We start from the raw sequence: 26,882 nt of genomic DNA, 5'->3' as shown, positions 1-26,882 counted from the left end.
GACTCTCTCTCTCTCTCGTGGACTCTCTCTCTCTCTCCTCGTGGACTCTCTCTCTCTCGTGGACTCTCTCTCTCTCTCTCGTGGACTCTCTCTCTCTCTCTCGTGACTCTCTCTCTCTCTCTCGTGGACTCTCTCTCGTGGACTCTCTCTCGTCTCTCTCTCGTGGACTCTCGTGGACTCTCTCTCTCGTGGACTCTCTCTCGTGGACTCTCTCTCTCCTCGTGGACTCTCTCTCTCGTGGACTCTCTCTCTCTCGTGGACTCTCTCTCTCTCTCGTGGACTCTCTCTCTCTCGTGGACTCTCTCTCTCTCTCGTGTGACTCTCTCTCTCTCTCGTGGACCTCTCTCTCTCTCTCGTGGACTCTCTCTCTCTCGTGGACTCTCTCTCTCGTGGACTCTCTCTTTCTCGTGGACTCTCTCTCTTCTCGTGGACTCTCTCTCTCTCGTGGACTCTCTCTTTCTCGTGGACTCTCTCTCTCTCTCGTGGACTCTCTCTCTCTCGTGGACTCTCTCTCTCTCTCGTGGACTCTCTCTCCTCGTGGACTCTCTCTCTCGTGGACTCTCTCTGTCTCTCTCGTGGACTCTCTCTCTCTCGTGACTCTCTCTCTCTCTCTCTCTCCGTGGACTCTCTCTCTCTCGTGGACTCTCTCTCTCTCTCTCTCTCTCTCTCGTGGACTCTCTCTCTCTCGTGGACTCTCTCTCGTGGACTCTCTCTCTCTCGTGGACTCTCTCTCTCTCGTGGACTCTCTCTCTCGTGGACTCTCTCCTGTCTCTCTCTCTCTGTCTCTCTCTCTGTCTCTCTCTCTCTCTCGTGGACTCTCTCTGTCTCTCTCTCTCTGTCTCTCTCTCTCTGTCTCTCTCTCTCTGTCTCTGTCCTCTCTGTCTCTGTCTCTCTCTATCGTGGACTCTCTCTCTCGTGGACTCTCTCTCTCGTGGACTCTCTCTCTCGTGGACTCTCTCTCTCGTGGACTCTCTCTCTCTCGTGGACTCTCTCTCTCTCACTCTCTCTCTCTCTCTCTCTCTCTCTCGTGGACTCTCTCTCTCTCTCGTCGTGGACCTCTCTCTCTCTCTCGTGGACTCTCTCTCTCTCTCGTGGACTCTCTCTCTCTCTCGTGGACTCTCTCTCTCTCTCGTGGACTCTCTCTCTCTCTCGTGGACTCTCTCTCTCTCTCGTGGACTCTCTCTCTCTCTCGTGGACCTCTCTCTCTCTCGTGGACTCTCTCTCTCTCTCGTGGACTCTCTCTCTCTCGTGGACTCTCTCTCTCTCGTGGACTCTCTCTCTCTCGTGACTCTCTCTCTCTCGTGGACTCTCTCTCTGTCTCTCTCTCTCTCGTGGACGCTCTCTCTCGTGACTCTCTCTCGTGGACTCTCTCTCTCGTGGACTCTCTCGTGGACTCTCTCGTGGACTCTCTCGTGGACGCTCTCGTGGACTCTCTCGTGACTCTCTCGTGGACTCTCTCGTGGACTCTCTCTCTCTCTCGTGGACTCTCTCTCTCTCGTGGACTCTCTCTCTCTCGTGGACTCTCTCTCTCTCGTGGACTCTCTCTCTCTCGTGGACTCTCTCTCTCTCGTGGACTCTCTCTCTCTCGTGGACTCTCTCTCTCTCTCGTGGACTCTCTCTCTCTCGTGGACTCTCTCTCTCTCGTGGACTCTCTCTCTCTCGTGGACTCTCTCTCTCTCGTGGACTCTCTCTCTCTCGTGGACTCTCTCTCGTGGACTCTCTCTCTCGTGGACTCTCTCTCTCGTGGACTCTCTCTCTCTCGTGGACTCTCTCTCTCGTGGACTCTCTCTCTCTCTCGTGGACTCTCTCTCTCGTGGACTCTCTCTCTCTCTCGTGGACTCTCTCTCTCTCTCGTGGACTCTCTCTCTCTCTCGTGGACTCTCTCTCTCTCGTGGACTCTCTCTCTCTCGTGGACTCTCTCTCTCTCGTGGACTCTCTCGTGGACTCTCTCGTGGACTCTCTCTCTCGTGGACTCTCTCTCTCGTGGACTCTCTCTCTCTCGTGGACTCTCTCTCTCTCGTGGACTCTCTCTCTCTCTCGTGGACTCTCTCTCTCTCTCTCTCTCGTGGACTCTCTCTCTCTCTCTCTCTCTCTCGTGGACTCTCTCTCTCTCTCTCTCGTGGACTCTCTCTCTCTCGTGGACTCTCTCTCGTGGACTCTCTCTCGTGGACTCTCTCTCTCTCGTGGACTCTCTCTCTCTCGTGACTCTCTCTCTCTCTCGTGGACTCTCTCTCTCGTGGACTCTCTCTCTGCTCTCTCTCTCGTGGACTCTCTCTCTCTCGTGTGACTCTCTCTCTCTCGTGGACTCTCTCTCGTGGACTCTCTCTCGTGGACTCTCTCTCTCTCTCGTGGACTCTCTCTCTCTCTCGTGGACCTCTCTCTCTCTCGTGGACTCTCTCTCTCTCTCGTGGACTCTCTCTCTCTCTCGTGGACTCTCTCTCTCGTGGACTCTCTCTCTCTCTCTCCGTGGACTCTCTCTCTCTCTCGTGGACTCTCTCTCTCTCTCGTGGACTCTCTCTCTCGTGGACTCTCTCTCTCTCGTGGACTCTCTCTCTCTCTCGTGGACTCTCTCTCTCTCTCTCTCTCGTGGACTCTCTCTCTCTCTCTCGTGGACTCTCTCTCTCTCTCTCTCGTGGACCCGCTCTCTCTCGTGGACGCTCTCTCTCGTGGACGCTCTCTCTCGTGGACGCTCTCTCTCGTGGACGCTCTCTCTCGTGGACGCTCTCTCTCGTGGACGCTCTCTCTCGTGGACGCTCTCTCTCGTGGACGCTCTCTCTCGTGGACTCTCTCTCTCTCTCGTGGACTCTCTCTCTCTCGTGGACTCTCTCTCTCTCTCTGTGGACTCTCTCTCTCTCTCGTGGACTCTCTCTCTCTCGTGGACTCTCTCTCTGTGGACTCTCTCTCTCTCGTGGACTCTCTCTCTCTCGTGGACTCTCTCTCTCTCGTGGACTCTCTCTCTCGTGGACTCTCTCTCTCGTGGACTCTCTCTCTCGTGGACTCTCTCTCTCTCTCGTGGACTCTCTCTCTCTCGTGGACTCTCTCTCTCTCGTGGACTCTCTCTCTCTCGTGGACTCTCTCTCTCTCGTGGACTCTCTCTCTCTCGTGGACTCTCTCTCTCTCGTGGACTCTCTCTCTCTCTCTCTCGTGGACTCTCTCTCTCTCTCGTGGGGACTCTCTCTCTCTCTCTCTCTCGTGGACTCTCTCTCTCTCTCTCTCTCGTGGACTCTCTCTCTCTCTCTCGTGGACTCTCTCTCTCTCTCTCTCTCTCGTGGACTCTCTCTCTCCTCGTGGACTCTCTCTCTCTCTCTCTCTCGTGGACTCTCTCTCTCTCTCTCGTGGACTCTCTCTCTCTCTCTCGTGGACTCTCTCTCTCTCTCGTGGACGCTCTCTCTCGTGGACGCTCTCTCTCGTGGACGCTCTCTCTCGTGGACGCTCTCTCTCGTGGACGCTCTCCTCGTGGACGCTCTCTCTCTCGTGGACGCTCTCTCTTGTGGACGCTCTCTCTTCGTGGACGCTCTCTCTCGTGGACGCTCTCTCTCGTGGACTCTCCTCGTGGACTCTCTCGTGGACTCTCTCTCTCTCTCGTGGACTCTCTCTCTCTCGTGGACTCTCTCTCTCTCGTGGACTCTCTCTCTCTCGTGGACTCTCTCTCTGTCTCTCTCTCGTGGACCTCTCTCTGTCTCTCTCTCTCGTGGACTCTCTCGTGGACTCTCTCTCTCTCTCGTGGACTCCTCTCTCTCTCGTGGACTCTCTCTCTCTCATCGTGGACTCTCTCTCTCTTCGTGGACTCTCTCTCTCTCTCGTGGACTCTCTCTCTCTCTCGTGGACTCTCTCTCTCTCTCGTGGACTCTCTCTCTCTCTCGTGGACTCTCTCTCTCTCTCGTGGACTCTCTCTCTCTCGTGACTCTCTCTCTCTCGTGGACTCTCTCTCTCTCTCGTGGACTCTCTCTCTCTCTCGTGGACTCTCTCTCTCTCGTGGACTCTCTCTCTCTCGTGGACTCTCTCTCTCGTGGACTCTCTCTCTCTCTCTCTCGTGGACTCTCTCTCTCGTGGACTCTCTCTCTCGTGGACTCTCTCTCTCGTGGACTCTCTCTCTCGTGGACTCTCTCTCTCGTGGACTCTCTCTCTCGTGGCTCTCTCTCTCGTGGACTCTCTCTCTCTCGTGGACTCTCTCTCTCTCGTGGACTCTCTCTCTCTCGTGGACTCTCTCTCTCCTCTCGTGGACTCTCTCTCTCTCTCGTGGACTCTCTCTCTCTCTCGTGGACTCTCTCTCTCTCTCGTGGACTCTCTCTCTCTCTCGTGACTCTCTCTCTCTCTCGTGGACTCTCTCTCTCTCTCGTGGACTCTCTCTCTCTCTCTCTCTCGTGGACTCTCTCTCTCTCTCTCTCTCGTGGACTCTCTCTCTCTCGTGGACTCTCTCTCTCTCGGTGGGCTCTCTCTCTCTCGTGGGCTCTCTCTCTCTCGTGGGCTCTCTCTCTCTCGTGGGCTCTCTCTCTCGTGGACTCTCTCTCTCGTGGACTCTCTCTCTCGTGGACTCTCTCTCTCTCGTGACTCTCTCTCTCTCGTGGACTCTCTCTCTCTCGTGGACTCTCTCTCTCTCGTGGACTCTCTCTCTCTCGTGGACTCTCTCTCTCGTGGACTCTCTCTCTCGTGGACTCTCTCTCTCGTGGACTCTCTCTCTCGTGGACCTCTCTCTCTCGTGGACTCTCTCTCTCGTGGACTCTCTCTCTCGTGGACTCTCTCTCTCGTGGACTCTCTCTCTCGTGGACTCTCTCTCTCGGGGACTCTCTCTCTCGTGGACTCTCCTCTCGTGGACTCTCTCTCTCGTGGACTCTCTCTCTCGTGGACTCTCTCTCTCGTGGACTCTCTCTCTCTCTCTCGTGGACTCTCTCTCTCGTGGACTCTCTCTCTCGTGGACTCTCTCTCTCGTGGACTCTCTCTCTCGTGGACTCTCTCTCTCGTGGACTCTCTCTCGTCGTGGACTCTCTCTCTCTCGTGGACTCTCTCTCTCTCGTGGACTCTCTCTCTCTCTCTCTCGTGGACTCTCTCTCTCTCTCGTGGACTCTCTCTCTCTCTCTCTCTCTCGTGGACTCTCTCTCTCTCTCTCGTGGACTCTCTCTCTCGTGACTCTCTCTCTCTCTCTCGTGGACTCTCTCTCTCTCTCTCTCTCTCGTGGACTCTCTCTCTCTCTCTCTCTCTCGTGGACTCTCTCTCTCTCTCTCGTGGACTCTCTCTCTCTCTCTCGTGGACTCTCTCTCTCTCTCTCGTGGACTCTCTCTCTCTCTCTCTCTCGTGGACTCTCTCTCTCTCTCTCTCTCTCGTGGACTCTCTCTCTCTCTCTCTCGTGGGACTCTCTCTCTCTCTCTCTCGTGGACTCTCTCTCTCTCTCTCTCTCTCGGACTCTCTCTCTCTCTCTCTCTCTCGTGGACTCTCTCTCTCTCTCTCTCGTGGACTCTCTCTCTCTCTCTCTCGTGGACTCTCTCTCTCTCTCTCTCTCTCTCTCGTGGACTCTCTCTCTCTCTCTCTCTCTCGTGGACTCTCTCTCTCTCTCTCTCTCGTGGACTCTCTCTCTCTCTCTCTCTCTCTCGTGGACTCTCTCTCTCTCTCTCTCTCTCTAGCTTTATTGGCAAGACCACATACATGTTAGCATTGCCAAAGCAGTTTAGTTTCTATAAGAAAAAAGGAGGGGGGGGGTTTAATATAGAGGGAGTGGTCATTAGTCCATGTAAAGGATTTTTAAGTCTTCAATCTTTCATGACCCTCTCAGTCGGTGACACGCTGTCACATATTGGGCAGCAATTTTTACCGTTGGCTTCTCTTCTCCCAGTAGAAATTGGAGTTTCCTAATCTCGTTCTCGCTTTGCTCTCGCTCTCTTTCCAAGGTTTTACTTACAACCTCATAAAAAGAAGTTGAGTGTCTGACAACTTATGTATTTCATGAATCCATGCTGTCTGTTGCTAAAAATATTTTTATTCAGCAAATTACTCATCTATGTGGTCTTTTATTAAACTCTCCAGTATCTTCCCGACTATAGAAGTTAAACTAACAGGTCTATAGTTACTTTGTAAAGAATTTGATCCCTTTTTAAATATGGGCATCACATTGGCCCTGCGCCAATACAGTGGTACCATTCCAGTCATGAACGAGTCCCTAAATATTAGAAACACTGGCCTTGAAATGACAAAGCTCAATTCTTTAGGATCCGTAAGTGGGTGCCATCTGGTCCAGGTGCATTATCCACCTTTTGTTCTGTCTAAATATTTCTGGACCATATCACTTGAGCCATTGTGGATCATTTGGGGCTGTGCCACTAACACCCCCATTATGGACATGAGCTCCTCCATGCTTCTTTGTATACACAGAGCTGAAGAAAGTATTAAACATTTAAAACAATGATAGCTTTTGTTTTTTTTTTTTTTTTTTTTTTTTTTTTTTTTTATTTTCCACCAGAAAGACCAGGCCTCTTTCAGACTTGGTGTTTACAAGTTAAAAACAAAAAAAGACTTGTTTTTTTTGCTAGAAAATCTCAGAACCCCCCAAACATACATTTTTTTTCTCTAACACCCTAGAGAATAAAATGGCAGTCATTGCAATACTTTTTGTCACACTGTATTTGCGCAGCGGTCTTACAAGCGCACTTTTTTGGGAAAAAATTCACTTTTTTGCATGAAAAAAAAGTCATCAGTAAAGATAGCCCTTCAATTCAACAGGTTGCATGTTTTGAGTTACAGTGGAGTGGTAGAAAAAATGTAGCGCATAATATGTGTGTCTATAAACCCAAAATATAGTGTTGCTCAATAACATTTCAGTCCAAAAAAATATTGGTGAATCATTGACCAAATATCATGTCAATAAACCAATGAGTAGATGGGAAAGGGGTGTAATGTCCCGCTGCATGGGAATATGGATATAATCCCAAAGGAAGATGATGTTCCAACAGTTGGCAAAAGGTTGTATAGATCCGTGGAGCGAAAACACATCAATCAGACAATGGCATAATGGGAAAGATGGTATGTATAGACTCTTACCAAATCCTGTGGACTTCCTTGTCGGCGACAGGGAGTCTGGAAAGCCGTGTGCCACCCAGGGCATAAGGAAGGATATCCCAGCAGTCGAACCCTCCAAGCTGGACTCTGCGTAGATTTCCGGTCCTCGCAGCAGATAACCAGAATATGGATCCCGAGATAGAATATCCCTCATGGAACTGGAGTAAATACTCACTCATTCAGATGGTATGTGGAAAGAAAAAATATGCTTCCACATGGTGCAGATAAAAAGGGGATGTTTTTTATTGCTAAAAAAACTACAATAAAAACTTGATCACAACAAGATCTAAAAGGAATAGGCAACATGGAGAAGGTTGAATAGGCCAATGCGTTTCGACCTAGGGATCTTCTACTGGGGCGCTGTGCTGGCAGGGCGTCAAAGTCCTGCAATCAGCTTCTTTGCAGCGCTTTCATGTTTTTGCCACCGGGCTGGGTGCGCCGATGGCCCGAGCCCTTTCACCCTACCAACTCCCGGAAAAACGTCCCAGTGTGAAAGGGGTCCTAAGCGGCGCTTTACCAACGTTTTTTGGGCGCTGGCAGTGTGAAAGGGCTCGGGCTTTCACATTGGGATTGCAGATGAGGCTTCTTTCGGGTGCTTTACAGACGTGTTTTTTTAATGCTAAAGTGCCTGAAAAAACGCCCCAGTGTGAAAGGGGGCTTAAAGAGTTTTCTCCCATAACAGGGGTGAACCTACCTTTTTATAAAGAGGTCAGCCTTGTGCTATCATTGTAATGGCTTGTTGCGTGCCCCAACACCTTGTCACATGTGTCTACTGCCTGTAAAGTGATGCCTGTATCTTCCTACATGGGAACACCTTTTGAGCGGTCAAGATATGAGGTCCCTAAAGTAAGCAAAAAGGAACCAGATGTTTAAGACCTGCAGCTGACACCATCAGCAATGTCATGGTGGCCAGTGTGCTCCTGCCTTAACTCAGGAGATCTGTGGAAGGTTCAGTGAAATTTTTTCATTTTCAGTTAGTACTCATAGGCCTTTAGAGCCAACCTCCACTCGAGCCATAGTTTCAAATCTCTAACCCTTTGTACTCCTCCACGTTTACAAGTTTAGGGGGGGGGGGTGTATTACATGTACATCCAGACAGGTTTTCTCTGCCCCCCTGGCATTTGAGTGCTTGGGACACCCCTTTTAGCCTGTTGGCTAACTCCGTGTGTGTGTGACAGCAGTATCCTTCCTGCACTCAGCAGTATGTTCCCAGGTTTTGCTGGGTTCCCTGCACCCTGGCATCCCCTATTCACATGTGTCTGGAATTTCACTCTGAGGAAAATGTTACATCTTTGGATACTGTTGAACCTCTAGTGGTAATTGGCACCCCTCAACATCCTCCCTCTCCAGGTCAACCCCCTGATTTACAAGATTAGATTCTACTGCTCCTTTTTCTGTCTCTTCTGTGCTTTGAAGGCACCTTCTATTTTATACTGCACTGAACCTTATACCCATCCTATTGCTTTTTCCTGGCATGCCATTGTGGATGTTTGACCTTAAAGCGGAGCTCCACCCAAAAGTGGAAGCTCAGCTTGTTCACACCCTCTCCACATTTTGGCGGGAAGCAGGTACCTGGTTTTGACAGGTACCTGCTCTCACTTCCTGGTAAGATTGCTGCAAGGCGATCTACTTAAAGGGGTTCATTCAGAGTGGCCCCGATCCTCCTGTTCTGGGGTCCCTTGGCGGCTGTCTTGGCTCCTCCCCACAATAGCTAACCCCCCCTCTGGGAAGCTCTATCCCGAGTGTAGTCGTACAGAGTGTATGACTCGCGGCTGCATCATTGGATGTGATTCACAGCAGCGCGAGCCAATGGCTGCGCTGCTATCCTATCTATCCAATCAACGGCCAGACTCCATGGAGAAGAGGATGCCGGGACGCGCACAGCAGGTGAGCGAGTTTAGGTAAGTAAACGGGGGGGGGGGGGGGGGGCTGGGGGAGCTGTCATTGCCAGGTGGTGTTTCTCCTTAATGCATAGGATGCATTAAGGTGAAAAAAACATAAATACAACCCCTTTTTAATGTCAGGCCCCCTTCAACCCCTGCTGCCTTCAGTGACCTGTGTCTGTCCCAGAAGATGGTGGGACTATTCCGAAAGTGCGACTCACGCATGCATGGTAGTAAACTGGCTGTGCTTATTTGCAATGCCTGCACCTAAAGCTGGTGCAGAAATTGTGATCCCTGGACAGGTAAGTGTCCTAATATTAAAAGTTGGTAGCTACAGTATTTTTTTTTTTTTTTCCTCCAAAGTGGAACTCTGCTTTAACCACTTGCCTAACTTCCCACTTCTCTACACCCCCTATGAATTTGTATCCGAGCATGTTTTACATTTTTTTGCTGTGAACCGGTTTATTCCTGAATCATTTTGTCCATTACGCAAGATGGCAAAATAGTTTGATCAAATGGCTTTCTTTTTGAGATATTGTCTTGCAAAGATTTTTTTTTTTTTTTTTTTTCAATCTCTATATCAGGGGTAGGAAACTCCTATAAAGAGGTGGAGATCTACCTGAACAACATGGAAGAAGTGAAAGATCAACCAACCAGTGTCGCATCCTGACACCTGATTTAAACCTAATTGCTGTACTACCGCGTCGCAATTATGTGCATTGCACAGCAATCGTGGGTTTAAATCAGGTGGTGAGGAGGCGAAATATTGCCTTCTCACCACCTATCAAATACTGACTGCTTTTTGAAGAAGCAGCAGTGCCTGCTACACTTGTGAATGAGCCATTGGTTGCAGTGGCACCCTTAGGGCTCATTCACACAAAGTTGAGGATGGTAAAACCCAACATGTGAGTTTCAGTTTTACTGCTCCCAATCCCTGCCTCCTTTAGCTGCTGAGGCAGCAGCCAGAGGTGTACACATGCCGCAGCAGTAATAAAACCTAATGTTGCTTCTGCCTGCTAATTGTGACCCATTCAAGTAAATGGGGCCACTCTTAAAGTACCCTGCAACTGCATGCTTCTGTGAGGTCCATTGGATTAAAGCAGGTGGTGAGAGAGCAACACAACACTGCCTGGTTTAACCCCTTGTTTGCCCAGACCGTGATCTAGCTGCGATCTACTGGTTGCTGACCCCCCTGCTCTAGATAAAGCAACAAAACTAGATTTAAGTGGTTGTAAAGTCTCAAATCCATTCTCTTTTCTGGCAATAATAATGGGAGTGGCGTGTTTTGTTTTTTTTGGGTTACAACCACTTTAAGCGCTTTTTAAAGTGATTTTTAAAAAAGAAAAATGGCGTTGCTGTAAATTGACTTTTTATTCTGTAAAATGAATGTTTTTGTTTTTTTTTTTTTTTTTTTCCGCCTACAAATTAAATGGGTTTTTCAGATAAAGGTTGTATACAGCTCTAAGAGGGCGCAAAAGCTCTAAAAGCCAAGTTCTAGCATCTTACTTGAAATCCTCCAAGTCCAGTAACAAAAAACACCTCCCTCTCTGTCACTCTCCTCTTTCGAAGCACACTGCATTCGTCTTTTCACCCCAATTTCTCTAAGGATAGCTGTGATCTACAGGCCCCCTGGACCAGGATCAACCTTTCTTGATGACTTCTCTGCCTGGCTATCCTACTTTCTTCTGAAATCCCCACAATTGTTCTGGGGGACTTCAACATCCCTATTAAAGCGGAGTTCCACTTAAAAAAAAAAAAAAAAAAAAAAAATCTGCTGACTTCTAATAATCGGACACTTGCCTGTCCCAGGGTCCAGCGATGTGGGGTATCGAAGCCGCTCAACTCCCCCTCCGCTTGGCGACGCTGGCATTGTAACTGTGGGCACCCTGGCTGTGGCTTCACAGCCGGGCACCCACTACGCATGCGCGAGCCTGGCGCGGTGACTTGCCGCACAATCATATGGGACCTATGATGTGTCCCAGATGATTGCCTAGAGGGAGGAGACAGAGGTGATCGCCCTTCTGGCGCAGAGGGAAGTGACGTAAGGAGCACAGGCGCTGAAGGAGGCAGATTACGAGGTACCCCCTAGTAACGGACATTAAGAGGCGTGTAAAAAAAATTCTTTTTTTTTTTTTTTGGTGGGGGGTGGAACTCCACTTTAATACTAACAATAATCCTGCCACTTCCAAACTTCTCAGCCGCCTAACCTCCTCCTTTGACCTGAAGCAGTGGATATACGCTCCTACTCTGAAGGCAATACCCTTGACCTAGTTTTCTCTCACCTTTTGAACTCCATGCAACCTCTCTAACTATCCATTCCCTCTCTCTGATCACTACCTTATTAGTTTCACTCTCTCCCTCTCCTCCACCTCATCTCCCTCCAGCCGCCTAAAAGTTGCCCGCAGAAACCTAAGTCATCTCAACCCTTCTCTACTTTGCTACCGACAAAATCTCACCCCTATCCTTCACCACCCTAGCCATTTCTGTCTACAACGCTTCACTTCTAGCCTCACTGGACTCACTAGCCCCCCTCACTACACACAGAATCGGGCCCCAATCCCTTCAACCTTGGCAACAGATGATACTAGAAGTCTGAAAAAAGTCGTGCTCATGAGCGCCTGTGGCATAAGACTGAGTCTCAAAGATTTCAACCAATATAAATCTGCTCTCCAAAAATACAATTCCAGCCTCCTCACTGCCAAGCAGACCTATTTTATCACTCATTAGCAAATTATCGCGTCACTGTCAGTGCCTCTCTACCTTCAACTCTCTACTTCATCCATCCTCCACCTGCCAACTCACTCACTGCCCAGGAGATCGCCAATCGCTTCAAACAGAAGATTGATACTATTTGTGAGGAGATCTCTACTGTTCAGATACCCTCCACGCTTTACACTTCATGCCCACAGGTACAATCATTACTTCCCTCTTTCAACCCCACTACTATAGACGAGGTTGCTAAACTACTTGCTAATGTCTACATATTACCTGCCCTCTGGATCCTGTTCCTCACAAATGCTACGTTCACCCTCTGGCTCTATGCTACTCTCTAATCCACATCCTTCAACCTCTCCCTCTCTTCTGGCATCTTCCCCAACTCTCTAAAACGTGCACTTGTCAGACCCATACGTAAAAAGCCCTCACTGGACCCATCCAATCTTAACCTGTGCCCCATCTCCTTGCTCCCCTTATCCAAACTCCTTGAACGTCTGGTCTACAACCAACTGGCATCCACCTTGCTGATAATGGCCTTCTTGATCCCCTTCAGTCTGGATTTCGTCAGCACTCCACAGAAACTGCTCTCCTAAAACTAACAAGCGTTCTGCTAACGGCCAAAACCAATCGACACTATTCTGTACTCTTACTCCTGGACCTCTCTCCCTGCCTTTGATACGGTTGACCACCCCTCCCTCCTAAAACTCCTACTCCTCCTCCTAAAACTCCTACTCCTCCTCCTCCTAAAACTCCTACTCCTCCTCCTCCTCAAACTCCCAAAACTCCTCCTCCTCCTCCTCCAACTCCTCCTCCTCCTCCTCCTCCTCCAACTCCCAAAACTCCTCCTCCTCCTCCAACTCCCAAAACTCCTCCTCCTCCAACTCCCAAAACTCCTCCTCCTCCTCCTCCAACTCCCAAAACTCCTCCTCCTCCTCCACGCCTTTGGTCTCCATGACTGTACTCTTTGGTTCTCTTCCTACTTATCCAACCGCACCTTTTAGTGTTTGTTTCAACGCTACTGTCTCCTCTCCTCTTCCTTTCTCTATTGGGGGTTCCCCAAGGTTCTGTTTTTGGACCTCCTATTTTCAGTCTACACCTCCTCCCTGGGTCAGCTGATAGCCTGCCATGGCTTCCAATACCACCTATACGCTGACACCCAAATCTGTTTCTCTACCCTTTCGCTCACTCCCTCTGTCTCCTCACGTATCACTAATTTACTATCGGATATATCAGTCTGGATCTCACACCACTTCCTCAAACTCAATCTATTCAAAACAAAACTTATAATTTTTCCTCCCCCATATGCCCCTTTCCCTTCCCCTGATCTCTCTGTCAAAATCGATGACACGACTATAAACCCATCCCCGCGTGCCATAGTTCTAGGTGTAGTCCTGTACTCTGAGCTCTCCTTTAAGCACTACGTCCAATCACTGTCCAAATCTTCCCGCTTCAACCTCCAACATCTCCAAAATACGCCCATTTCTAACCAATGACACAAACTCCCTTCTCATTGGCTTGCCTCTACATAGTCTATCACCTTTTCAATCCATCATGAATGCTGCTGCCAGACTCATCCACCTTACCATTCGCTCTGTGTCTGCTACACCTGTCAATCCCTCCACTGGCTTCCGCTCACCCAACAAATTAAATTCAAAATACTAACTACTACTTAAAAAGCTATCCACGATTTTATCCCCCAGCTACATCGCTAGCCTAGTCTCTAAATACCAACCTACTCGTTCTCTTTGTTTCTCTCAAGACCTTCTGCTCTCTAGCTCCCTTGTCGCCTCCTCCCATGCTCACCTCCTGGACTTTTCCAAAGCCTCTCCAGTCCTATGAAATGCCTTACTCCCAATCTGTCAGATTATCTCCTACGCTATTAGCTTTTAGACGATCCCTGAAAACCCTCTTCAGAGAAGCCTACCTTACCCACACCTAACAGTTTTTTCATTTTCTCCATCGGCTTATCCCCCACAGTTATTACCTTTTTTCTTCCAATTGACCCTCCCTTCTAGATTGTAAGGTCTAACGAGCAGGGTGATCCCTCCTGTATTGATTTGTATTTTAAGTGTACGGTCTGCCCTCTTGTTGTAAAGCACTGCGCAAACTGTTGGCGCAATAATATATTAAAAAAATTGATCAGCGCTCAGTCACTAACCATCCCAGTTTCAGAAGATATGACTCAACTATTATAGTAATAATGTACAACACTGTAACCAACGCAACAGTTCTCACTTGCTGTCCATTTCTTTACCAAATACTGCTACCATTTTCTGCAAAACTGGATACTATTTCCTGCATAGCCAAGAGAAGTTAATTTTAAGTTTTTGCCGGATAGGAGTCCCTGGGGAGGGAATAGAGCAGGTTATAATTCAGCAGGAACCAGCTGACTTACAGTACGTGTACCACTACTCTAACGAGCGGGGCCAGAAAACCGACCACGTTGTCATAATGTGGTCAATTTTTTTTAGGAAAACAGCAACTGGAAGGAACACCAGGTATTTCATACAAAGGAAGCAATACAACTCTTAGATCGTAAGCTCTAACGAGCCGAGCTCTCGGATTTCCTCTTGTACCAAATTGTATTGTAACTAATGTCTTCCTTCATGTTAAAGCGCTGAGCATACTGCTGGTGCTATATAAATTCTGTATAATGCAAAGAACAGGATACGTTTTCATACAAGTACAACAGACCCACATTAGGAATATGAAATGTTGGCTTTACATATTCCTTAAACCTGCCAGAGCCCCAGCTGCTGGTGTTTTTCACAGGTGTGGGAAAAGATTACTAGTAAGAGTGCGAGTTGCTAAGTGATGCCACGGTGTTCCCCAGCTTCACTTCTGACTAGTTTTAATTGAACTGTTAGTCTTTCTCAAGGATTAATACTGACTACGTTAAAGGAAAATTTGTACTGGGAAGAGAAATATGAAAATACCTGCTTTTTACTGACTTCATTACTTTAGGAAACTGAAGTCTGGAAGTTGTGCCTGAAAAAGAAAATACGAGTAGTAGTGGCCAATATTTTCTGGTCTCCCTTTGATTCCTCTTTTCTTATTAACTCTCCAAGCCTTCCTCTACCCTTCCTGGAGGCAGCTATGTTGATAGAAGCAGTACTTTGCTGCCTCATGTCAGAGCTTTGGAAAGAACAGTGAGCAGTATAGTAGTGGCAGCTGTACTGTAGATCTCACTTCAAATAACCAGCAATCGGGTTGCACGCACAGGGGTACCTGGGCACGCTCTCATACCATAAAGTGCTCAGCTGTTTCATGAGGAATTTTTTAGACATGGTACCCTTTTCAGAGTATTGCTTACGCACAGTTGCATTTCTGTTTTTCCTATAACGTAGCAAATCTTCAGTTCCACTTTCAAGTCACTGACACATCAAAGAATTCTGCATACTTGTTTGACTTGGACAGTACTGCACACTTTTAAAACTGGTGGCAGCCAAGGAGTGTTTTCAGGAGAGGGCATTCATACTTGGCATGTATTTTGCCATCCTGAGTTTAACCACTTCAATACAGGGCACTCCCCCACCCCCCTTTTCCTGCCCAGGCCAATATTCAGCTTTCATTGCTGTCTCATTTTGAATGACAATTGAGTGGTCATGCAACACTGCTTGAACAAAATTTTTATAATTTTCATCCCACAAATGGAACTTTTTTTTATATGGTATTTGATCACCTCTGGGGTTTGTTTTTTGCTAAACAAACTAAAGACCAACATTTTTGAAGAAGAATTATTTTTTTCGTTTTGTTTTAAATTTCTTTCTCCTTCACTGAAGGGCACTAATGAGGAGGCACTAGTATGTAGAACTGATGGGCGGCACTGATGATGACAGTCATTACTGGTGGGCACCTCAGAATCAGTACAGCCCCCAGATCTCCTTGCCAGCGCGAACCGAGGAAAGCTGGTTACACGTTGTGATTTGGTCACAGCTGATCACGTAAAGAGTCTATGTCCATAGACTTTACCACGATCGGAGATGCGCTGCGTCCGAGTGACGCACAGCACCACCTATTGCCGCGCTGCACGCCCTCACGGCTTATCCTGCTGAACGTCATGACGCCCAGTCAGGATAACAGAGCCACGTTGCAAACGTCAATCCGCAATGGGGCGGGCGGGAAGTGGTTAAAGCGGGATTCCGGCCAACTAAAAAAAAATTTTTAAAGTCAGCAGCTACAAAAATTGTAGCTGCTGACTTTAAATAAGTAGACTTACCTGTCCTGGGTGCCTGTGATGTCGGCCGCCCGAGGCCAAACCGTCCCTCGCTCTCGGGTCCCAGCACCGCCATCCTAGGTAAGGGAAACAGGTAGTAGAGCCTTACGGCTTCACTGCCAGTTTCCTACTGCGCACGCGCGAGCAGCGCAGCTATCTGTGAATGGCCCCATGGTGTTCTGGGAACACACACAGTTCCCAGAAGACAACGGGGCCGCTCACCGAGGAGAACACGCCGCGGAATAGGAAGAGGCAGATTAGGAAGACTGCCTAGCAACAAGGGTTTAGGTAAGTATTCGTTTTTTTTTTTTTCCAAATGTGTGTTGTTGGTTTTTTTTTTTTTTTTTTTTTGTTTAGGAATTTTGGTGGCATTTTTTTTTTACGGGTGGCCCTCCGCTTTAAACAAGCTCCTGTCTGCAATGGCAATATTTAGAAAAAAATCAACAGGTGGCCTCAATAACATATTTTTAATTAAGCGGAAAGCGAACATCTTGTTAAAAATATTAGTGCTGTCTGTATCTGTGTGGGAGACCTGATTTTGCATCCTATCCTAGTAAAATCTTTTTTATTTTTTTATATATCCCAAGGTAGTCTGATAGAATTGAGCTTTAATTTAATAACCTGTATGGAAGTCTTGATAAAAAACGTTAACATGTTAGTTGAAATGAGATTCCTCAAAAATTAGCAATTTTATTGGGATTGCAATGGTGATTACCATGGTTTCTGATTTCAGTGATCATTAATAGAGAAATGACTCTATTTAAAGCACTTGTTATGTCTGGTTAGTGGCACTTTGAGTTGTCGAGGTTATTCTCACGGTTTTTGTTTGCACTAAACTGGCATTTGAAAACATTTTGCCTGCATATGCGCATATGAGGTGTAAATTGATGAGCAAAAAATGCAGATTTCCTTTTTATTTTTTTTTTTCTGAAGAATGCACGGCGTGTGTGTGCATAGGCATATTACAATTAATGTGAAGGTAAGGGGGAAATTGCTGCACTCTGTGAAGCTGATAACACTAAAACTGTCCTGGGTGAATAAAATAGTGTAGCGAAAAAATGAACCAATGGAACGCTATCTATAGTGTACCAAACAAATGTAAAATGGCTGCAAAATGTGAAAACACAACATATACTGTGTACATACAGTGAATTAGTGACATATAAAACAATCTAAATGTCCCATAAAGTTGAAATCAAAAAAAGAATGTTCATGAACACCAAACAGAGAAGTATTGGTGAATGACATAAGGCTTGTGTCCAGTTGGCTGGTAGAAAATCCTCAGTGACAATTGGTGTAACAATATAAACCGGGATCTGGCTATAGAACACGTTCAGAGCTGGACTAAGGTTCTTCTAATGGGAAGTTGAAGAACCTACTAACTAATACTACTTTCCAGACAGGGTGGACCCACTTGCCCTACGACAATGGGTCAATTCAGCTTTTATTGGCCAGAAGCCTGTTGATCAAAAGATGGAACCACCTTGGATGCGATTGGAACGTATGGAGAGATCGCTCCCAAAATGAGCAACCAGTCAATCAAGATGGATTCAGGAGATATGCCACTGCCAGGTTTCCAGGGTTCAGGCAATTCTTTAGGTCAAGAAAGGATTGGACCTCAATGGAGGGTCCGTACCAAGGACCGATAATAGATGGAATATTTTCACATTTGGACTGGGATGAAAAATTATAAAAAGGGCTCCATACGGCGCAGGTCAAAAAAGGAAAGTTTTAATCTTTTAAAAAATTCCAAACATCAAATTACAGATGCTTAATAGTGATCACAAGAAAAAATGGTGGAAGTACGTGGATCAGGCCCAACTCGTTTCGTCCAATAGGACTTCAACTGGGGCATAACACTGCTCCCCCACAAATGGCGGCAGCCGGTGTTGATGGCCCCCAAGCGTGAGTCTCACGCCTCGTAAGATCTTATGGAATATAATCCTCCAATGTTAAAAGGAAGGGTAATTACATCCGCCCCATTGGAACCTAGAAAATGTGGCCACTGGCGTGAGTTCCACGCCTCGTTCCAAGATTCCAAAGTGGCAATCCCATCATGCATTTCGATATGTTGCAAGGTCTACTGGCAGGGTGCATTGCTGTGCAACCACCTGTGCGCATTTGCAACAGTAACCCGTGCATGCGTCAATCGTCAACCCCTAAGTCCCGAGATTAAGCGCGTGGCTCACCGTCAGTCACGTGGATTACGTACCGGTCATAGCGCCATGCCATCACGCCCTATCAGGTGCTCTGGGTGAACCCAGATGTCCCCCTTGTATGTTTCTTATATTTGCTACTTCCGGAGTCACGTTGGTTTACTATCCGCAGTGAGGCTTAAGCCGCCTCCCTGTGGAGTATGGGAGCGCAGTTGATGACGTCAACACGATGTGACGCCAACGTGGCCTCGTTTTGAGGTCAAGGGATGGTCACGTGGCTGGCCCTCTTGCTAAGTTGTGAATGGCTGGTCTGGCCGCCTACTTGGATTGGGGCTTGTGCTGGTCCGGGCGTTCACCCAGAGCATCTGATAGGGCTTGATGTCATGGCACTATGACAAGTATGTGACTGACTGTGAGTCATGTGCTTGGTCTCGTGACTTGGGGGTTGACGATTGGCGCATGCACAGGTTACACTGTTGAAAATGCGCACAGGTGGTTGCCCAGCGATGCACCCTTCCAGTAGACCTTGTAACATATCGAACTGCATGATGGGATTGCTACTTTGGAAGAGATAATGGGACAAGTTATAAATAAGCAATGTGGGGGAGCAGTGTTATGCCCCAGTTGAAGTCCTATTGGACTAAACTAGTCGGGCCTGGTTCACGTACATCCCACATTGCTTCCACCATTTTTTCTTGTGATCACCATTAAGCATTCATCTGTAATTTGATGTTTGGAATTTTTTAAAAGATAAAAACTTTCCTTTTTTGACCTGCACCGTATGGAGCCCTTTTTCTTCTTTTTCATCCCAGTCCAAATGTGAAAATATTCCATCTATTATCGGTCCTTGGTACGGATCCTCCATTAAGGTCCAATCCTTTCCTGGCCTAAAGAATTGCCTGAAACCTGGAAATCTGGCCGTGGCATATCTCCTGGATCCATCTTGATTGACCGGTTGTTTGTTTTGGGAGCGATCTCTCCATACATTCCAATCGCATCCAAGGTGGTTCCATTGTTTGATCATCAGGCTTCTGGCCAATAAAAGCTCGATTGACCCATTGTCGTATGGCAAGTGGGTCCACCCTGTCTGTTAAGAAGTGTTTATCTAACTTTCTATTAGAAGAACCTTAGTCTAGCTCTGAATGTGTTACACTAATTGTCACTGAGGATTTTCTACCAGCCATTCAGACTGGACATAAGACTTATGTCATTCACCAATACTTCCCTGTTTGATGTTCATGGACATTCTTTCTTTTTGATTTCAACTCTATGGGACATTTAGATTATTTTATGTCACCAATTCACTGTATGTGCACAGTATATGTTGTGTTTTTTCATGTTTTACAACCATGTTATATTTGGTACACTATATAGTGTTCCATTGGTTCATTCAGCACTACACTTTATTTTATATTACAATTAATGGGCTGTATTTTAGCTCAGTAAAAGAAACTGTACTGAACTTTTTCAAGCTGCAGTGTGCAATTTCAGTCTGTAGTGTGCAAGAGGCCTAAACCTGTACTTGCACATGGTCAGTAAAGTAAACCGGTTCACTCTGACAGGCTCTGTAAACAAGCTTTTACTTCTGAGGGTGCAGAATCTGTAGGTTGTGGGAAAATTTAGGGCATTTGCAGTGGTGGTAAAAACTCAACAGTATACCAATCATGAGCTTAACCAGTCCTACTGCTTTTCATGCATGCTCATGATGTAATATTGATGCACAATGGGAGCTTACCTGCTGCCTTTGTTTTTATATAGGACGGCTCCCAGAGGTAAGAGTACAGAATGTAAATATGCATACTTTGAATCCAGGCACCATTTTCCCAGGTTCCTTTTTCCTAAATGACCATTGGACAAGGCCGCCCTTGGGGCATGTTATCTGAGAGGTCAAACTTGGGCTCCATAGTGTTATGAACTTTGTACATATGACCTGTTCCTCTGATTTATATCAGTTACTTAGCTTTACTAATTACCCCACATTCTTGGGATTCACTACATTATTTTTGACTAGAGAATTTTCTACACTATTTACGCTTTTTTTTTGCTTTGTAGGTTCAGCTATAACGGGTCCGGTGGCAAAAGAATGTGCAGACCTGTGGCCCAGGATCGCCTCAAATGCTGGAAGCATTGCCTGAACATGCCATCTGTTTGTAAAATAAAATTCTTGTTACAAAGATTTTTTGTGTTCATTTTATTACTGAACTGCGCCAAGACGTTAGCAAACTGAATGAAAAGACCAACAAAAACGGGGGAAGCTGCTATCCTAATATGATATATCAAAAACTGTCTAAGGATAAAAGGATTGACAGCACTAATCCTTTTGTCTATCCGTGCTCATATGTGCAATGTGTGCATCATATTAACTGCTACAAAAAATTCAGAAAAAAAAAAATCTAAACTGTATACCCTGTCAAACGCGTATATCCGTCATTTATGGAACAAGAGGAGGGATAGGAGCTCCCATAGCATAACAGTTTTCAAATGTTTGTTTTCTAAAAGCAATGAATTCACGTGTCTCCACTGACACAAGTTCAAATGCATTGGTATTAGCCATGTCATGTCTGGCTGGCGTTTTTGAGCCGCAAGAGTGATCTTGGTGCACAAGGTAGTAATCGCCTGAGCATAGCACGTGTGTCTGTGCGGGGGGGGGGGGGGGCACGCATGTAGTGCTTTGAGTGTAGGATGTGGGTGTGACAGGAATGAGTCTGTGGTGATATGGGTGGGAGTGACAAGGGATAGCAGGGGAAGGTTGGGGGTTGTCTAATATTTACATAGATTGAAAAAAGACCATTCAGTTCAACCAAGAGAAAAAAATTAGCCACAAGGAAATTTTATCCTGCAGTGCAGATCAAGCCAATCGGAAAGCCTTACCACAAAGGCTGGTGAGTGACCAAAAGGGGGGGGGGGGGGGGGTGTAGTGTAGTGTAGTACTCGATGAGTCTGGAACAAACAAGTGTTGACCCTGAAGTGGTGTGATAAGTGAGATGTATATGTCCTGTCCACCATCCACAATGACACCTTGGGTGGAAAGCCACAGAAGACAGTCCAGTCCAAAAACCTGAATGCATACATGATTATGAATGGTTCATGGGAGGTGTGGATCGCAATGATCAAATATTACTGCCCTATTTAGCAACCAGATGGTCCTGCTAGGAAAGGTTTAAATTTTGTATTTGGCAAGTTATAATTCCACGAGTCCACGGATAGAATCAGAGGTCATGGGCTCCATTCACGGAATGAACTCCCATGAGATATTTAGGTGTCAGGACACATTTTACCTAAATACAGTATCTCATGTGATGCTGTTTATTCACTAGATCGTTTGTGCGGTATTAACCGAAAATGCTCGGTAAATACCGCATTAAAATCCGTTCACAGAAGGAAATAAATGCATGTGAAAATTAACACCTTCCTGCCTAATAAACAGCCAGGCGGTGGCTTTACCGTTCTAAAAAAAATGTGTAAAAAAAAAATTCCCATGATACTCATGCACTCTGCAGTGTGGTTGAGCATCATGGGAAATGTAGTTCCAAAACATCTGGGGTGCTTAGGTTTGCCATCACTTCTCTAGGGTGTCTGAGAAAAAAAATACTTAAGTAGTTAAAATGTTTACCAGTATTGTGCATTATATTTAAAAAAAAAAAATAAAATAAAAAAGCAAACCCGAGCTATAAAGCCGAAGAATTACAAGATTGTAGCTGCACCAGAGAAACACCAATATCTGTGTAAACAATTCAAATAAATAAAAACAAGTGCGCATACAATCAGATTCAAATGTGATTTGAAATGAATGTACATAAATAGAAATAAAATTTGAAATGAATATACATAAATAGAAATAAAATTAGATTAAATGTCCTAAAATGAATACACTCTAATATGCAGAAAAAGAGAAACCAATAATTAAAACAAATGCATCTAGTGCTTCATAAGTGATCATATCAGCGAGACAACTAAGCAAAAATAATCAAAAGTGAAAACATATTAAATTCGTGAGTGAAGTTCATATCAGTATAGAAGATAAATTAGAGAGTTCCATAAACTTATATCAGATCCATAAAGATAGAGGTGCAGATCCACTGTCCATCAAACCACAACCCGTGTAAGTGGAAGAAGAGGATGTGAAAATATGTCTCCTAAGAGTAGTGAATCCAAGGAACATTGAAGGTGGACCCTTACACGAAGTGGTGGACCTCCCTGTTGGCGAGGTCTTGTACACGAGCAGATATAGCCCTCTGCGGGGACAGTGAGGTGATAGCGTCCAACACAGCTGATGAGTCGAGCGTTTCCAACCTGGCATAGTCCAAATCGTCTGCCTGAAGGGGGGGGGGGGACACACCCACTTAACCCGAAGGGTTGTGGGTGAAAAAAAGCAGAAAGGGCTCCAATGGTGTAGTAAATTAAGGTTGTGTTTATTGGTAAAAACAGAACCGGAGGACGCTATCACCTCACTGTCCCTGCAGAGGGCTATATCTGCTCGCGTACAAGACCTCGCCAACAGGGAGGTCCACCACTTCGGGTAAGAGTCCACCTTCAATGTTCCTTGGATTCACTACTCTTAGGAGACATATTTTCACACCCTCCTCTTCTTCCACTTACACGGGTTGTGGTTTGATGGACAGTGGATCTGCACCTCTACCTTTATGGATCTGATATACGTTTATGGAACTCTCTAATTTATTTTCTATACAGATATGGACTTCACTCACGAATTTAATATGTTTTCACTTTTATTTTTGCTTGGTTGTCTCACTGATATGATCACTTATGAAGCACTAGATGAATTTATGTTTTAATTATTGGTTTCTCTTTTTCTGCATATTAGAGTGTATTCATTTTAGGACATTTAATCTAATTTTTTTTCTATTTATGTACATTCATTTCAAATCACATTTGAATCTCTGATTGTAAGCGCACTTGTTTTTATTTATTTGAATTGTTTACACAGATATTTGTGTTTCTCTGGTGCAGCTACAGTCTTGTAATTCTTTGGCTTTATAGTGCGGGTTTGCTTTTTTTATTTTATTTGGGTTATAGACAATATCATTTAACCGGCGGCTTAAGCCATTCCTTGTGGGATTAGTTGATTATCGTATTTTTTTTGTCCAGAATCGCTCTTCATTGAACTTTTCCGATCTGGGATAGGTGTCTCTTCCTCCCTGGTGCTCTTTTTTTTTTTTTTTCCCTCTTGTTGATTTTTGGGGATTGTAAATTTCTATACACTTTTTTTCCTCCATTCCCCTTATAATTTCAGGTGCTAATTTCGATTGTCTCCATATTTTGCCCTCTATAAATACTCAGAGAAGCGCACACATTCAGTCATGGACGTTTTTGAATACCGCTCCTCTAGGGTGATTGTCAAGGATGGGGTTTTCGAAATTAGCAACGAACCTGAAAGTGACCTAAGCGGTATGTTCATGAGATTAAAAAATCTCATGATTTCAGAAATACATACCCAGTGGGACATAATCTTCTTGGGACAATATGTGACAGACTCGATGGTCCCAAGAAGTCTTAGATGGGAGGTCAGCCCCCAAAAAGGAGAAACAGACCTTCAGGCTTGGTTTAGTTACTTTAATGCAGCTGGGGTCAAATTCCTTGAATTTTTAATAAAGAATGACAAACTAGTCAGACTTGACATTGAGATCAAGGCAATTAAAGAGAAACTATCCCCTTTTAGTAACAATGAGGAATACGAGGAAAGATTAATGAACCTTAAATTACTTGAGAAAGAAGAAATAGAACAAATGATTAAGATAAAGAAAAAATGTAATCGGGATGTGGGGGATTACAAAAAGGGATGTGTTTTTGAATGGCAGAGCAAAATTGCAGCAGACGCAACTGAGTCAGCCGGATCCGTGCCCGTTTCACACACATTGGGTTCAGAAGGGGAGGGAGTTTCTAATGAAATGGATGAATATCCACATAGACCCCCTCCCATACATACACAACAACCGACTACCTCTAGACGTGTCTCTTATCGATCACCAGTGAGGCAAAATAAACCTTCCCAATCTAAATCACGCCCCCAATCGTGTAAATCGGGGGGCAACCCCAAATCCCCAAAAAGGAAATTTAAGAGCTATAAGTCTAACGACCGTACCCAATATAATAATCAATACTATCAACAGGAATCTAATGATAGATACTATGAGGATCACTCTTCTGTTTATGATTCCCCTAGGAGAATATATGGGGAGGATTATCCTTCCAGATATTCTGTTCCCACTCAGAACCGTTTTCAAACCTTGAGGGACAGTGATTATCAATATGATAACTATGGGAGACAAGAGTGGAGAGGTGATTACCCCTCTGAGCCCCGTACCCCCAGAAGAGGTACACAGAATGGGAGGCCACCCTGGTACCAACCTTCATAGTTACATAGTAGGTGAGGTTGAAAAAAGACACAAGTCCATCAAGTCCAACCTATGTGTGTGATTATGTGTCAGTATTACATTACATATCCCTGTATATTGCGGTCATTCAGGTGATTATCTAATAGTTTCTTGAAGCTATCAATGCTCCCCGCTGAGTCCACCGCCTGTGGAAGGGAATTCCACATCCTTGGCGCTCTTACAGTAAAGAACCCTCTACGTAGTTTAAGGTTAAACCTCTTTTCTTCTAATTGTAATGAGTGGCCACGAGTCTTATTAAACTCTCTTCTGCGAAAAAGTTTTATCCCTATTGTGGGGTCACCAGTACAGTATTTGTAAATTGAAATCATATCCCCTCTCAAGCGTCTCTTCTCCAGAGAGAATAAGTTCAGTGCTCGCAACCTTTCCTCATAACTAAGATCCTCCAGACCCTTTATTAGCTTTGTTGCCCTTCTTTGTACTCGCTCCATTTCCAGTACGTCCCTCCTGAGGACTGGTGCCCAGAACTGGACAGCATACTCCAGGTGCGGGCGGACCAGAGTCTTGTAGAGACTCCTCTCAACAAAGAGAGCTGAATGATTGGCAGTCTCCCTATCAATCCAGACGGGGTGAATACTCCCAACCTCAACATTGGGGGTTTTGGTTGACCCGGGGAAAACCCCAAAGACCCATAGAAAAAAGAGAGTAGTCAGAGGGGGGAGGAGATCAAAGAGCAAAAAGAAAACGGGAGTAGAAAGGGCATTTTCAACTTAAGCAAAACTTCCTTGACGCAGGCTGAGACTTCCATTCTAGATAAGGGTCTTAAATTTGTACCCCCTAAATCTCTCAACAAATTTCAAACATACATCGACATTCACAAATACATTAGAAAATTAAATATTAAAAGATATATGTTGTCTAATCCTATCGGTTCCCTAAGCTTGACTTCTGATACTATTAGACATTCAGGTTTAGCGAATGCTTCTCTGTTCAATCCACCGGGTAGCTTATTCGCTTCCCTAAAAGTATTTAGAGATGTTCTCCTGAGAGATCTTGACCGTTTGAAAACTCAAAATGTCAAGAGAATTACAGCTAGGCCTGGATTCACTATGTGAATGGAAAGATCTTGTAATCAGGCCAGCTGATAAGGGGGGGGGGGGTTGTTATCCTAGACAAGGCCGACTACCTCCAGGAACTTGAAAATCTAGTGAGTGACAGAGACACCTACAAACTTTTAAGATCAGACCCTAGAGTTAAATTTAAAAAGGAACCAGAAAAGATTGTAGATAGAGGTTTTGAGTTGGATATTAACAAAAAGGAGAAATCCTTTTTGGTTCCAGTGGCTTTGAGGATTCCTGTCATGTACTACCTGCCCAAGATTCATAAGGACCCGGTACATCCTCCGGGCCCTCCCATCATTAGTGGAATAGACTCCATTACATCTGGGGCAGGTAAGTACATAGACAGTTTCCTCCAACCACTGGTCCAGCTCTTACCAGCCTATATTAAGGATACCAGACATACTATCAATTTGCTTAAGAATAGTGGTTATAGGGATGGACATTGGCTAGTTACGGCCGATGTCACATCCCTATACACCATTATCCCCCATAATTGGGGTATTCGGTTAAATATTTTTTGAACAAGGACCCTTCAATACCGAGAAAACAAACGTTTTATCATTGAACTCTTGGAATACGCCATGACACATTTCTTCTGGCATAATAATCAATTTTTTCTCCAGACTAAAGGTGTGGCTATGGGGGCTAAGTTCGCCCCCAGTCTGGCAAACCTTTTTATGGGGAAGTGGGAGGAGGACGTCGTCTATACCCAGCAAAGACCTGAATTGGTCTTATGGGCCAGGTATATAGACGATGTCCTCCTCCTGTGGAATGATACCCTTGACTTACTCCGTTCATTCGTGGATGGTTTAAATAGGAATGAGAGGGGGATCATACTGAGATATGAGGCCAGTCAACAAAGGATTAATTTCCTTGACCTGGAGATTCGAAGCGAGGGGAATGTCCTACTTACTTCCACTCACTTTAAGGTCACAGACCGGAACTCATTCATTCCTCGAGACAGTTGTCACCATAAAGCATGGTTAGACTCTGTCCCTAAGAGTCAGTATATTAGGTTAAAGCGGAACTGCTCTACTACTGCTGACTTTTTGGTCCAATCCAGAATCCCTAACGGAGAGGTTTTTAGAGAAAGGCTATGAGGCCCGGTTTATGGAGGAGAAATTGGATCAAGTTAAACAACTTGATAGAGACCTACTCCTGGCAGAGAGTCCCAGCAATAACATCGATAGGAATGTAGTCTGTCCTTTCATAACTGGATACTCCCATCAACATTTTTTAATTAAAAAAATACTACACAAACATTGGCACATTGTTAAAAATGATCCCCTGCTAGGACCATCCCTTCCTGATAAGCCTCAGATGGTCTTTAGAGGTGCCCCTTCAATCAAATCATGTGTGGTGTCTACTGTTTGCGATCCCCCTATTAACAA

At 45.6% G+C, this 26,882-nt stretch overlaps 1 protein-coding gene across 1 annotated transcript in view; it reads left to right on the top strand.

The window, feature by feature from the left end:
- Positions 1-20,193, top strand: part of RPL23 (ribosomal protein L23) — a 35,182-nt gene extending 14,989 nt beyond the window's left edge. Inside the window, exon 5 of the mRNA XM_073608282.1 lies at positions 20,070-20,193. Coding sequence (XP_073464383.1) covers positions 20,070-20,152 — 83 coding nt within the window. The 3' untranslated portion in view covers positions 20,153-20,193. The remainder of the gene's footprint in view (positions 1-20,069) is intronic.
- The last annotated feature ends 6,689 nt before the right edge of the window (positions 20,194-26,882 follow it).

This window comes from Aquarana catesbeiana, linkage group LG12, assembly GCF_042186555.1.
Source record: "Aquarana catesbeiana isolate 2022-GZ linkage group LG12, ASM4218655v1, whole genome shotgun sequence".
NCBI lineage: Eukaryota > Metazoa > Chordata > Amphibia > Anura > Ranidae > Aquarana > Aquarana catesbeiana.
Note: the sequence above shows the minus strand (reverse complement) of the source record. Positions and strands in the feature narration are given on the sequence as shown.